Source organism: Vigna umbellata, chromosome 2, assembly GCF_029865625.1.
Source record: "Vigna umbellata cultivar VRB3 chromosome 2, Vumbellata_1.0, whole genome shotgun sequence".
NCBI lineage: Eukaryota > Viridiplantae > Streptophyta > Magnoliopsida > Fabales > Fabaceae > Vigna > Vigna umbellata.
The window spans coordinates 18,595,266-18,610,313 of NC_142166.1; the positions used below are offsets into that span (position 1 = coordinate 18,595,266).

At 34.5% G+C, this 15,048-nt stretch overlaps 1 protein-coding gene and 1 pseudogene across 2 annotated transcripts; both read right to left on the reverse strand.

Moving 5' to 3' along the window:
• Nucleotides 1-24: 24 nt before the first annotated feature.
• LOC124838507 (programmed cell death 2 C-terminal domain-containing protein) lies at nt 25-3,604 on the reverse strand. Of its 2 annotated transcripts, none has more exons than XM_088106349.1 (5): nt 3,427-3,604; nt 2,861-3,278; nt 2,527-2,764; nt 1,800-2,001; nt 25-604 (listed from the first exon to the last, which is right to left on the reverse strand). In XM_088106349.1, exons 1-5 carry the CDS (start codon nt 3,517-3,519, stop codon nt 566-568), a joined length of 990 nt encoding a protein of 329 aa, XP_087962475.1. In that variant the 5' UTR covers nt 3,520-3,604; the 3' UTR covers nt 25-565. The 2 variants fall into 2 exon arrangements, with proteins under 2 accessions (XP_087962475.1, XP_047170081.1); XM_047314125.2 differs by having other exon boundaries at nt 25-617.
• A 9,481-nt stretch (nt 3,605-13,085) lies between these two features.
• LOC148203547 (uncharacterized) lies at nt 13,086-14,108 on the reverse strand (annotated as a pseudogene).
• Nucleotides 14,109-15,048: the final 940 nt, after the last annotated feature.

Here is a 15,048-nt window from a genome sequence, read left to right on the forward strand (position 1 = left end):
ATCACTTATCATCAACAAATTCGATTCTAAAATAAACTCAGATAATAATTTCATTAGAAATTCGTTACTAGCAAGAGTTAATTAAATTCTTCTGTGAAACAGCTATGATATTGACTACATATGGCCATGTCCAATTTACAAATTCAAACGAATCAGACACTGAATTTACAAATTTCGATTTGTGACCGAGGGAAGCCATTCCTCAAACTCAAACAAATTAAAAAGAAAAAGAAAAAAAGATAGCGAATGCAGCGAATGCAACACTCATCTTGTTGCTCCCGAGCTCAAGGCAGGAGTGGTATGTGTAGCAGGGCAGAAGTTCACCTCACCAAATCTTCATTGTAAATACAACTCCAGAACTAAGTAACATACTCTTTAAATTCCTTTTCTTGATCAACCTATAACTTTCTTAACACTCAAAATAATATATCGGTTCTGAAAAACGTCAATATTTTCTGTAAGCATGAAATGTATTGCGTTGTTTACACCAACGCCAGTGATCATGAGAAAAAGCCAGGCTGAACGGGCATGGATGCTTCACATTGAGCTACAACTGCCTCCTCTGCTATAATCCATCCCATATTGGACTTTGCTTGTTCAATCTCTACAGAACAGCTCTAACAAAAGCAAAGATTAGAACATAAGAGGCCCAATAAGACATGTTCACAAGATCCACATCATTAACTAAAGGATTTAACCCCTACATCCTTGCATGAAATAAAGAACAAATCTCTAAGACATAAAACCCAAGTTCTCTGCAGCTGTACACATTGTTGTTAATTGGCAGCACCATGGCTGCCATGGCAGATTCTTTGCTAAGTACTACAAGCAACTTTTTAAGAAGGGTCTGCTATAGCAATGCCATAGACCATAATGGTGTCTTTAGATGAAGGAATTTCGGCCTTATGCCATAGATAACACTTGATGCATAAATTTCAAATTGTTGAAGGGCTCACATCAACTAGAGTTAAGCTTAAATTATAGTATATAAATAGTTACAAACCTCATCTTACAAACCAATTTTGTAAAATTGAATTAAGTTTAAACTTCATTACTTTAACATGGTACCAAAGTCATTAAAAAGACTACCCTAGCAAGATTAGTTGGGACCATTGTGTCACCGCTATCAGACTCCTATTGGATTGTGTCACCGCTATCAGTCTCCTATTGGATTGTCACCGCTATCAGACTCCTATTCGACCACCCATAAATATTTAATCTCACGCTTGAGATATTCATTTCTCAATCCTATTGGATTGTGTCACCACTATTACACTCCTATTCGACCACCTATAAATATTTAATCTCACGCTTGAGATATTCATTTCTCAGTCAAAATCATAATACATAAGTAGAGTGCAAAAATTACAAGATAGTGAAATTAAGATTGCCATATAAATTCACTTACTATCATGATATCAGAGCCTATCTTAATCAAGTTTGTTGGGTCTTGTGTTATCGGGCATGAGAGAGTGTGTTGAAAAGCTTATCTCGACTAAAGATAAAACCTAATTATAATATATATGCAGATGCAGTCCTCACATTAAAAACAAATTTTGTAAGGTTAAGTTAGTCTTAAATTTCACTACTTTACCACAAACAAAAACAATGATAACTTATACACCCATTGAATCTGCATTTTTTAATCTGTGAGCATTTTTGACAGAACTTTCCTGGTTGACACTAAAGACAACTGTTATTTAACGGGTTTATGACCAGAGAGCTTTTCTTAAATCCTGAATCTTATAAATTGGTAAAGAATTGATATCTAGACCAGTTGGCAAGGGAAGAATACAAACCTCTGAACAAGTATATACAATAAGGGTCATCCAATCCCACTTTTCCACCAAATGTCTTCGTTCACCAAGAGCTTCCTGTAGAAAGTATAGTAATGGAGGCATCAGCTGCATCTCAAATTGCCTTGGTCTGCCACATAGTCTGCAATTGCCAGGGTTTATTTCATCGACTGCAGCTAAAATTGGCCTCCCACCATACGAATATCTACACAAAGTAATGTTATTAGGCCCCCAAAAAACAGGAGGGGAGAGAAAGATAGGAAGGGGAGGGAGTAGAGCAGAGAAAATCAAAGATTTGATGCTATGCAAAATATATATAATAGTATGATAGCTCAAACGCACAACCAATCAATGTATTTAGCAACCTTAGTTGCTATGCTTCCCCCTTATATTAAAGGGAGACGAAAAAATGGATGGAAAACCCAAACTTCCTTGACTCAGTTGGTTTATACACTTACTATTGCCTGTTCATAAAACCAAGATCATGTGCAACTGTGGCAACTACCTACCATTACAATGACTGGGAGAAATTATATATCTGTGGTAAATAATTCTATAACCAATAACATGCCTCATCAGAATCACACACTCTAATAAAAACACTATCCTAATTTATCACCCGGGTGGGATTCTAATCCATGAGTAACTCAAACTTAAACAAGGACTGAGATCCAAATATGCAACATGTCGGGGGGACGATAGTCTACTCCAAATTGTCATTTGTTCATACCTAAAACATTGTTCAGGATATGCATCCAATCGTTTCTTGAACTTGAGGTAAGTTCTATCAGCAGTCAAAGCTTTATCATACTCATAATGCTCCTTTTCCCAGGCTTCTTCCGGTTGTGAAGGATCCTCAACATCACTTCCAGCCTCCTTAAGAGAAAGCGACGAGTAGCTAGAACATATAGCACTAAGATCCAGAGAGGAAGACTCTTCCTGTGCGTATATATAAAAACAGGGCACCACTGAAAACAACCACCCAACAAACAAACCAATTACATAAAAAAAAAAAAAAACTAGAGTTGCGTTAATTAGCATCTACCAATTACACAAACAATCACCAGGCACGTCATTTTGAACCAAAGCTGTCGGTTTTGGATGTAGAGAAGATGAAGGGGCCTTGTTCTGTCGTTTTTTCCGCGGCTTCTTGCGCTTGGTATTGGAAGCCGCAGTCCCGGCTTCAAAGAGAGCCTTACCCAGTTGTTCAAAATCCATGTCACCTACGTCTTCGTCATCCGACACGTTGGCACACGGAACTTCACCATCGGACGCAGGTTGTTTTCGTTGAGAGGAGTCCAAGTCAGCAATGTTCTGAACTCGAAGAACGCGGCAAACGGTTCCACATTCGGGCGAGATGCAACCGAGAACGAAGAGGGTGCGGTGTTGAGAAAGGGGAGCGTAAACCTGCGCCACCAGGCAGAGTTGGCCGGCGCACAAGGCGCACCGTAGCAAATCGGCGTTTATGGGGAGGGGCCAGTCCTGTCAAAGATGCTAAAATTACTTGAACGAAAAGATGAGGATCTTAAAACGAAATTGACAGAATTGAAACACTAACAAGAATTTAGCATTGAAAAATTGTGAGTAGTTGAAGAGAAAAGAAGAGAAGAAAAGGGTTAGTGGTGTGTACAGGGAGTCCTCCAATTTTAGTTGTATAGGGATCAGATGGTTCGCGATAATCCTCCGCCCATGGACCTGGCATCCCTAGCAAAGTTCCTGCCATCGTAATCTTCTTCTTCTTCTTCCAATGTTGTTTTCTTTTTCCTCACAAGAACGAGGGATTTTTCAGAGCTTCAGTAGGGTTTATTTAGTCCAACCATATGGGTTTACAAGCTTAGAATATATTATTTTATTTAATTACTAATTTTGTCATTTTTTTCTAATAGGATTTACTTATTATTTTTTAAAAGCTTAATTCAGTTTTTATGTTTTTTAAAAAGAATAAAGCATTTAAAAATTGCCATAAAGTGCACTTACTTTCTAAATGTTTCCTGATTTTAGCTGTCAAAAGGTTAAAAGATAAAGAACTTTTTAATTCTTAAAAATTATTGTAACTACTAAAAGTTATCACCAATATTTTAAAAAGAATTGCTATTTTATGTTTTATCATTGATATTTTAAAAAGGATAATTTCGAAATTTATAATTTAGTCTATTTTTATTTTGTACAAAACCTTTTCTGCCTTTATTAATCGTTTAAGAGGTTCTTATAATTCTTTAATTCGGAAATTGAAATCAATGCAATATTTATTTTTTTTATTCTTTAAATTTATGTTAAAAGCTCTAATCTTATTTTATAAAGCAATTTTACATAATTTCTACTAATTTAAGACAGAAAATACTAAATGTACTAACATCAAAGTTATAAAAGATATGGGGAAAATGTGAAAGACCCATAAAATATATTTTTTACACACAATTATCAATTTAGTTATTCATACATTTAAATTGTAACATCCAATTATAGCATTATAAATATCATTAATAAGCAATTACATAATTTCATCAAAAGATATTAAATATAGTATATATTTGGCCGTTGATCTATAAAGATAACAATTATCTTTCAAAAGAAAATGAAAGAAGTAAGATCATGCATCACGGCTATATTTATATTTCTTTAAAATATTTTAAGTAGGTCTTTCAATTTTTAGTATCAATTTTTGAAAAAACATATGTGTAATTAAGTCATTTTCATTATTACTGTACAAATTACTTTATGTGTTAGTTTCTTTTATTTTTTTTCTTTTAATTTAAAAACAATAATTATCTACATACGAGGTTAATGTTATGTCATGTCGCATTGTTAGTATATGTCATGTCGCATTGTTAGTGTAACATTTGACGGTAACAATGTTAGTATCTTGTTTTTAATTTAGTCTATATATTTGTTCTTTTGATTTAATTCAATCTCAAATTTCTTTTAAAAAATGAAACAATTTTATTCATTTCTAAATCGAGATCAAATTTAATTTTTATATAAATATCATATTGATATTTTTATTACATTTTTTTTTGAAATATTTTTAATCTAACTCTAAATAAATTATTAGATTTTATTTAAATAAATTACTTTTAAACAAGTATTTATTAAGGTTAAATTAGTTGTTGGTTCCCGTGGTTAAAATAGTTCCAATACATAAAAAATATTAAATTTAGTAATATAGACAAAAGTTGTAGACATATTAAAATTTAGATATATAATTATTAATTAAACAAGTTTAGATATAGAAAAATATATTTAAATTAATAAAAAGGCTTAATATCAATTTTGGTCCTTATTTTCATCGATTTTGTTCAATGTGAGACTTGTTTTTTTCGAGTGTTCAATGTGATTCCAATTTTCATAATTTATATTCAATTTGGTCCTTTTTCATAACATCGTCTATATTGTTAACGACAAATGAACTGTGTGTGTCACGTGTCAATTCATGACTTTTTTTACTTTTTAAAAAAAAATTATTTTTTTAGATTTTTTCTCAATTTTAAAAAAAGTTGTTTACGTGTCAAGTCAATATTCAGTATTAGCATCACTGAAACCACAAGAAAATACTATAAGAGAGTTTGAATAATGTTTTGAAATTCTTTTCATAATGTAGCATCTAACGAGTATAATGAAGTAAGTTATCAAGAGGCCATTGTTGTTTAGCAAAGCTTGTGGAAGAATATAATCTATAGAACAATGTAGTGAACATTATTAAGAAATATGTTTATTAATTTAGCGTCTAAAAAGTTATTTATGAAGGCCTTTTTGAAAAGTTGTGCAAACACTAAGTTTTGTAAGAAGCTTTTTAAGAAAGGATTTGTAAAGTAAAACAATGAACAAGAAGTATTTTTATACTGGTTCATTCTAACTAAGCTACGTCCAGTTCTCCCTTAAGAACTCTCGAGAGGTTCCACTAATCTTATCGAAGATTACACATGTATTCTCACCACTTTTGGTTTACAATGAGTATTCTCACCACTCCTGGTATCCTAGACAATTCTAGTATCTCCTTGATACATTGCCTAGTCAAGTTTCACCACTTTTGGTTTGCAAGTATTCTGACCACTCCTAGTTTGCAAGTACTTGAACCACTTCTGGTTTACAAGTATTCTAACCACTTCTACAAATCCACAACGGGATATACAACAAGATATAGATGGATAACTCTCTACGAGATAATATGTTTTAGTTACAATATAATTTGTAAATCTTGAAGGTGTTTCACTCTCTTTTCACTTGAAAGCTTTAGCCGATTTATGAATTATGAACATAGAGATCACAACAAGGAGATATATTCACTTCGTTATCTTTCTTGTCTTTTCTTCATACGTCTGTCTATTTATAGCTTTCTTGAAAATCTGCCCATTGAGTGTTAAGTTGACTCCTGGTAGCTGACACGTGAAGTTGACACTAACATGTGATTGTTAATGTGTCAGCGTCAGTGCCACGTGTTAATGTCTTGTATTCAATTTAATCCCAATTTTTGTTATTTTTGTTTAATTTAGACATATTTTTTTTATTAATTTTGTTCAATTCATTTCCAATTTTGTCAATCTCTAAATTGAGATTAAATTAAATTTTTATTAAAATTCACTTTTTTATTAAATATTTTCATTATTTTTAAACCAACTCCAACTATGTTATTTGAATATAATTATTATTTTATGTTTGATTTTTTCTACATATAAAAAATAAGGTTAAAGTTGATTTAAAAATAATGAAGAATTTTTATTTTATTTTTATAAATAATAAAGAATTTTCATTCTAATTTTAAAAATAAAATAGAATTTTCCTTTTAATTTCATAAATAAATTAGAATTTTTCCTTCAAATTTTGAAAATAACGAATAATTTTTCTTATAATTTTTAAAATAATGAAGAATTTTTCTTCTAATTTTAAAAATAATGAAGAATTTTCATTCTAATTCTAAAAATAATGAATAATTTTATATTGGGACAAGATCGTCTTGGAAGGTTAGACTGTCCAACAATTCAAGTTTTGAGGTTTAACAAACAACACTCAACGAAATATTGATCACAAGATATAATGGTTAATGGTGACATGCACTAAAGGATGATACTGGATAAGATATGTGTCTATCAGATATAACATTATATCCAGTAAGATAAACGTTTATAAAGAATACAATGTTTGTGGCAAAAACTCTATCTAAATGAAAGCAACATTTGATACAATAGAAACATAATCTATTTGAATGTTGAGATAAACGCTAATACTTAAAAACTCAGCATACAAATGTGGAAAGCCATCAAGCGTCTAACAAAATGTGTTATCTAGGATATCAGAATAATGCGCTAAAGGCTCTCAAGAGATACATAATAATATAATATCTCTAACATTCCTAAGTCTTAAGACATAAAGAGCGTCAAACACTATAGAAATCTTAACAGAGTGTCTAATCATCATTACGCTTAAATAAAATGGTAAGGCATCTGAACATCAAGTTATGATGCTAAGCATTGCTAGAGGATGTATTTGTGTCTAGACGAAGTTACGAAAAAAAAGGCTTCAAAGATCATATCATAATGTACCAAAGTACCCCTTGCCTTTGAACATTGTTTTTATCAAAACGTGTTGACATGTGACAAAATGTATTGAACACGTAATGTGCTTAATGATTATACACGTTAAAACATTTAATGTTGTATGAAAAATTATCTCTCTGCTTGCATGCTTTGTTCTTGTTATTTGTGCAGGTAATGTCAATACAAAAGCTTTATTTAGAAGCACTGCATAAAGAATAGAAAGACATTGAGAGATAAGAATACATTCTTAGGATGTTTTCTCAAGCTTTGCACTAAAAGGGTCATACAAGCACATTTGAATAAAAGCACTAATAAAGCATTGTCATGTTGTAATGTAGACGATGAGTGCATATTTAAGCCCACATTTATGTTTTAAAATTCAAATTTTTGAAGAGATTCTTCTACTTAAATGATTGATTTAAAGTGAATTTGTGACGATTGACATAAGATTCAAATATTGAAAAGCAATTTTGTATTCGTTGGGAGACGACTCAGGGTTACTTTAACCCTATCTACTTCCTTGACTACTGACTTGGCAATACTGAAGTTGCCTTGAAAAGTAGTATTAATTTGATAGGTTCAAGGGCATCGTATCAGTAGACTTGAGTCTGACTACATAAAAAGACTATGAAGTTTATCCAGAAGTCAACTGTGTGTCCAACAATCACTTCTCAAGAAGGCTATAGAAAGAAGATCCAATGAAGAGAAGAGGTTGTTGAAGTTGAAGAGGGTGAAAACAGAAGAGAGAAAAAGGAGAGAAAGAGAAAGAGAGAAAAAAAAGAGAATATGCTCAAGAAAGATCATTAAACATCATCTTTACTCTACCTCAAAGCGTGTATTGTCTTATGCTCTTCAACCTAAGAGGAAGAATCTCATATGTTCAAAGATTGTATTGTATTGTATTTATCCTCTCTGTGAGAGTCATCCAAATCTATAATTGTAAACAAGCACTGAATGTGTTTGCATTATTTCATTATATTAAGAAAAAAGCTCTAATAAGGATTGACTAGCTTACTAGGACTGGTTGACAATACTCGGTTGTAAACTAAGAGTGTTTATAATACTCAACTACCAGGAGTGGGTAAACTTAGACTAGTCAGGTTGACTATGGAAACTAGGAGTGGTTTAGAATACTCAACTAATTAGGTTGACTAGGGGAACTAGGAGTAGTTTAGAAAACTCAATTAGTTAGATTGACTAGGAGAACTAAGAGTGTTTTAAAGTACTCACACAACTACAAAAAATAGCTTTGATGTCTGTTATTTTCGACCTTTAACTCTGCCAAAACATTGACATAATATTAAGGGATGCCAATTTGACGTCAGAAGGTAAAAAAGATGTTGATTAATGTCGAAAAATAGTGAATTTTGACGTCCTATAGCACTGAGCGACACACCAAGCCCGCTTAGCGAAAATTTCTATGTGGTGTTTGGAATGTTAAATGGAAAGTGTTGGACGTAATAATTCATCCTTCCAACGTCCTTCTTGCTAGACCACGCCTTGCCCGCTTAACAATGGTTTCTCCTATAATTAGCATTGCAAGCTTTTTGACATCTGAGAGTGCACTTTTCAACGTCAATTGACGTCAGAAATGTACTTTCGACATTGTGTCGAAAAATGCACTTTTCGATGTCCCTCATGTCTTTTTAATAAAAGATTCGTTTTTAGAGTTTTACCAAACCTAAAAAGCAGAAAACCAGTTTTGGCATTTCATATATCGAAAACTCATATGAACAAAGTTTGAACTAATCATAATTCAAACTATAAACTAAAGTTGTCATAATTCAAACTAAAAACTAAAGTTATCAAAATACAAAGTATTGAAAGTAAATTACTTTATGACCTAACTTTATCTCTCCAAAAGATATGTTGCACATTCCTGTCGTATTTTCATCATTGTGGCCTCTATTATTTGTGATGAATTGTTGAGCCACTATAAAAACAAGATAACTTTACTATATTTTCATTCTATGTTAAAAGTTAAATGTGATTTGTAAGATGTGAAAGATATATTATTACCTCAGTCCAATCATCTCTGATCCAAGACATGTGTAGTACCCATATGTTTAGGAATATGACTACTTGTTACACTAAACATGACAAAGAAAATAGTCAAATATGAAGGTCTAAATTTCATTTATGAAAATTATTAAGTTAAAGATCAATGAAGCTCAACCTTTGGATAAATTATTTGAATTTGTTTTTGCTCTGGGCCTATCTACAACTGTTGATGGATTTACAAGTGTACCAAATCACACAAGTAATATAAAATGGTAAGACCAAGTATCGTATTCCAGAAGACTCTCGACACAAAATAGTTGTGTGATGACTCGATTAATTAAGACTTAAATAAAATGAGATCATTGGTTTAAGATGCAGAAGCAAAAAATTAAATATGAATGCAATTTGATCAATAGAAGAGTAACACAAAGATGAACGGATGTTGTTTATAATGAGATGAGTATGTTGTTGGGGTTAGATTTCACCAAGTTCCCTCTCATGTATGTTAGAATTCTTCTTTATGTATTAATGTTAACATCAATCACTAAATCACCTAAACCCGATCCCTCGGCGAATAAGCATGTCCTTAACCACCAGTTCATGCAATTCTTAGCATTCCTAGTGATTAAATGTGAAGATCAAGAGCTCAAGACGACCAATACTCATACCCTCATCCCTGAGAAATATTACTCTTGGGAGAATTCAACAAGAACCTGAATTGTAAGGAACCTCCCGGCACTCATGCAATTCATAAATCATGCGATGAATGAGTTAAAGAAAGCATGTAATAAGCATAGATGAATTACTCTAACAATTAATGAAAAAATGTATGGAATTAAGAATCAATTCAAGTACATGAGAGTTCACAAGGTTACATCATCTCCCAACAACAAATAGAGTTTAGTTCCCCATAGACATGGAGAAACTAGATGAATAATGGAAAAGCATGAGATAGTAAAACCCTAAAAGTAGAGGAAGAACGCTTTTGCATCCAAATCTACCTTCAGAGAATGGAAAAGTGTGTTGTTGTGCTGCTCCAACCAAAGATATCAAACCTAGGACGCCTGGGTCCTTTAAATAGAATGGAAGCAAAACAGAAATAAAGCCCAAGCCCAGGAGAATGACGCTTAAGCGCCCCACTTAGGTGCCCGAGCGGCGAGCGGTGGTCTTCCACGCTCAAGCCTCTCAAAGATCGCCCAAGCCTTCTACATTTGGCGCTCAAGGGCCCCAACAGGGGTGCCCGGGCGGTGAGCGACACTTCCTACGCTTAAGCCTTCCAGAGGACGCCCAAGCTTCGTGCTGTTGGCGCTCAAGCACCCAAAAAGGGGCGCCCGGGCGGCGAGCGGTGGTTTCCCTGCTTTCCATATTAACTCATTTTCTATCAAAACAAAGAGAATTAGTCATAAAATCATCAAATTCAACCTCAACTCTCTTATTCACACAACTTAACAGAAAAACATGATTCCAAGCTGATAACTTTTTGGCAAATATACCAAATCGTTCAAGTAATATAGTGAATTAAGTTAAGAGTATCGTTCTCCCAAAGGAATTTGAGTTACGTTATTCAATTAAAATTATTTATCAAGATCAATTACTGATGATAACATTTGTGATTTCAATTTGGAAATTGGTGAAATTAACAACGTAAAAATTAAGATTGAAAAATACGATAAAAGATCATTGGAATTGGTCTTTGACTAACATTATAGTAAAATCATGGACAACATACATTCTCTGTTCAAGCATTCACATAAGAGTATCTTGGTTTAATTCCTTAAAATAAGTTCTAAAATTATCTATTGAATTATTAATTTCTTAATTACTTCAGCAGATAATTTTGCATTAAATTCATATGTTGAGAATGACCAAAAGGACAGAAGCTATTCCTAGCGTAGTTACTTTTAGTTTCTTTTCTTACGTTTCTGGTTCTAAAAATACTTCCAGTACAAAAGAAATTTTAAAGAGAATTATACTTCCCTATAATCAAAGGCAAGTCAAGAAAAGAACAAGAACATAAACATATATTGCATAGGAAATTTACATTAATGTGTTGTCATACAACCAATTCCAATGAACAAAAAATTAAGTCTATCCTATACATCTCAAACGTACTCTTTACAACAATTCCTTGCAGAAAGTGAAGTCTTGATGTCTTGGAAGGTCTCCTGATCGTCTCCTTAGTTCTCCAGTATTTTTCTCGCTTTCTTCGTGTGTCAGAAGATAATTTCTGTCTTTCTGTCACGTCTTTTAAAGCCACTTAAGTTCATTAATTCGCTCAGCGCACATGTACTGGTGCACTATGCGAATTTTCTTAACTACTGCACTTTAACTGATGTTATTCGCTCAGCGCACAAGTATTGGTGTGCTATGCGAATTTCCTTCTTCTGGCAGTGCGAATTTTGGCTTTCGCTTTGCGAAAATTGGTTAACAGAGTCCAAATAACACACCCTTTCCTGTACAATATTTTACATAACAATCTACTACCTATTACAACTTTTCAATGAGGAACAACATGAATAATTACAAGATTGAGCTCATTTATAAGTGTATAAACAACTCGTTTGCACACTTATCACAAGCAAGTTTCTAAGTAGAAAAGGGTGTATTTAGTATCAAAATTATATAACAGATAACAGTATTTTCAACCGTTAACACAACCTCAAACTTAGAACTTTGCTTGTTCTCAAGCAAAACAGATTGTAACTTAACTTTTCAGAACAATCACTACAATGACTCAACCTTTTTCAAAAACTTTTTCTTCCAGACAAGAAATCACTTTGATCAACTCAGCATACAAATGTCAGTTAAGATGTACAGATGCCTTAATCAATTAAAATTAGTGTGATGCTCATGTATTTCAACAGATGCTATCTTTAAGGATGATCAATCAACCAAGCAGAGATGCAATCAAAAATCAAAGAAGTACTCCTCACCAAGAAAAGTGTTTCACTCAAGTACTCAAAAGTGTATCACTCAAGCACTCAAAAGTGTATCACTCAACTCACAAGTATATAGTGAGGTGTTGGTGTCTTTTTCACTCTACTATCACAATGTCACACAAATTAACTTTGCCTTTCATTTAACCACAATCAAACAAACTCACAAGCAAGTTTTCATCACAAGAGCTTTTCATGGCTTGTAACTTGGCTGGGCTAAGAAGGAAATTGGTTTTTCTAGTCAGTAAAATCCTTAAGTTAAGAGAGACATTTGTGATTTATCATTCAAGCATACAAACTTACTTTCTTTTCCAGCTTTCCCTTGGATTGAGCTTTTCTTTTCTTTTCATTTTTCTTTTTCTTTTGCTTTTCAAGTACTCACTACTTAGCTCAATGCTTTTTCTTTTCAATTTTCCCAATAACCCCAAACTTGAACCTTTACCAATACCTCACCAAATGTTCTCAACTTAACTCAAGGTAAAGATTTTTTAAAAAGGGTTTTCAAAACATGCATAAGGCTCAAGGTTCAAAGGGCAAACAAATTGTTTTCTTTTCAGTGGATAAAATCATGTGAAGGCTAAAAGAATCAAGGAAAACAAAAGATGGCCTTGATCATATGAAACCTGTAAGCAAGTAGTTCAATCACAACAAATTTGGACAAAATCATTCATGCTTCCAAAGTAATAGCAATTATTCACAAAAACTCTGAAGCCCAAAACTCACACAAGTAAACTCTCAAGTCCCAGAATTCAGAAAAGACACCCTGCTTAGTATCTCATTCAAACTTTACCTAAAGCATCTGTTTCATACTCTGTGAATTATTACCTGTATATCAACACATCATGCATCATCTCAACATCAATCCACACACTAGAATATCACAAAGAAATACCCATCACAAAACAATCACAGGTGAACCAAAGCACTGTAGTCCATTAAAGCAAAGTACAATACAAAGAAAATAATTAAAAAGGAAACTAATAAAACAGAAACAAAATACAGTCAATAAAAGCAAATAACACAAAAATAGAAAAATAAAATAAATCCTGTTCATAACAAAGATGGCACCCTTCAGTAGGTGCCAAATACAAATTAGAATCCTCATCCTCATCCTCAGCATCCTCATCCATGGCCGAAGCTTCAACTCTATCATCCTCCTGTGCTGGGTCAGCAAGCCAGGCCACATAAGCTGCAAATTCATCCTGAGACATGAATTGTCTCTCAGGGAATGCGGACGTCAACGTCCTCAGCAGCGCCTGCTCTTCCCTGTATACGGCAGCCATCCTAGCATCCAGCAGAGAATAGTACATGTCCCGCATCTGGAAAGGAGCGACCTTATGAACTTGCTCCTAAGCTGGTGGTGGCTCCCTCTTGTGTGCCCTGGGCTGCTGTGGTGGTGGCTTTGGATGGTCTGGCTCATCCACTACACAATAGTGAGTAAAGTAAGCTGCGTCTAGCTCCTTTCTTGGACGCTCCAGTGGTGGCCTAGAAACATCAATGCCTGTAGCCTCACAAAGGTGGGTGATCAATGAAGGATGTCCCAGGGGTGCCTTGTTGGTTGCACCACGGGCACAACTCTGGATCTCATCAGCTATGACCTGGCCTATGTTAACATTAAGGCCTCTAAGAATACAATAGAGGAGGATAGCCCTATGAACAGTGATGTCAGAAATATGAGAGCAGGGCTGGATGTTGGCATGAGAGAATGCCATCCAATACTTCGCCAGAGGCATCAGATGAGGTCTAGTAAGGTGGATGGGTGCCCCAAACCTGTTCCTCTAAAAATGCCCTCCAGGCACACATAAGGTTCGCTCTACATCCTCATAATCTACCCCTTCCAGCATGGACGAGGCAAACTGACATTGCTGCCCCTCCCATTCTACACCAAGGAAGCAGTTAATAGCATCAACATAAAAAATAATCCTCTTACCCCTCACGTAGCTGAAGTACGTCTCATCTTTTCCCCCCCAATGCTTTAACATTTGCGTAAAACTCTTTGACTATGTCAACATTGACGGGAGACAGGTAGACTACCAGGTGGCCCCAGTCTCTATTGTTCAGCTCCCTTTCAAACTGGGGAGCTAAGGATGGTATGGAGGCCACCTTCCTTTCCATTAGCAATTTTCTTCCCTCCACTTGTGGGAAGTATCTTTCATGAGTAGGGATTCTGAACTTGTTTGGGTAAAACTGCTCCTTCTCCTTCCTCTTTGTCCCCTTTTCTTTGGAACCAAGGGTTTTAATTCTTTTGCCTGAAGAAGATTCCATTTCTACACAGAATCAAACAACCAAAACAAAATAGAACAATCAAAAAAGCAAACAAATCTGCCACTGCCGCTCGCCGCTTGGGCGCCCCTTAAGGGGCGCTTGAGCAGCGCTCAATCCATAACATAACAAGAACTTAATTGGTTGGAGACAAGAAAACAGAGAGTGAAGCTCAATTTAAGTGCACAAATTTGTCCCCTAGCAGCCACACAATCAAAAACCCCAAACTTTGATGGTTGAGAGGTGCAAATCAAGTGAGAAATAGGGTTTTTGGTGGAAAAGTGAAGGGGAAAAGTGAAGAGAGGACTTGAGAGAGGTGTTTAGGGGGATAGAGTGAGGAGAATCTGAGAGAGTGTGCTTGGGCAAACCCTAGAGTGTAAAAAGAATGAAGTGGGCCAAAATCCCGCTCAAGCCCCAACTTAAAAACCAAGTCCGCAGTCGTGCCCCTCGGGCGCCCCTCAAAGGACGCTCAAGCGGCGGGCGACACTTTTCCCCCTTTGCTTTTTAGCTTGTTTTGGGTGG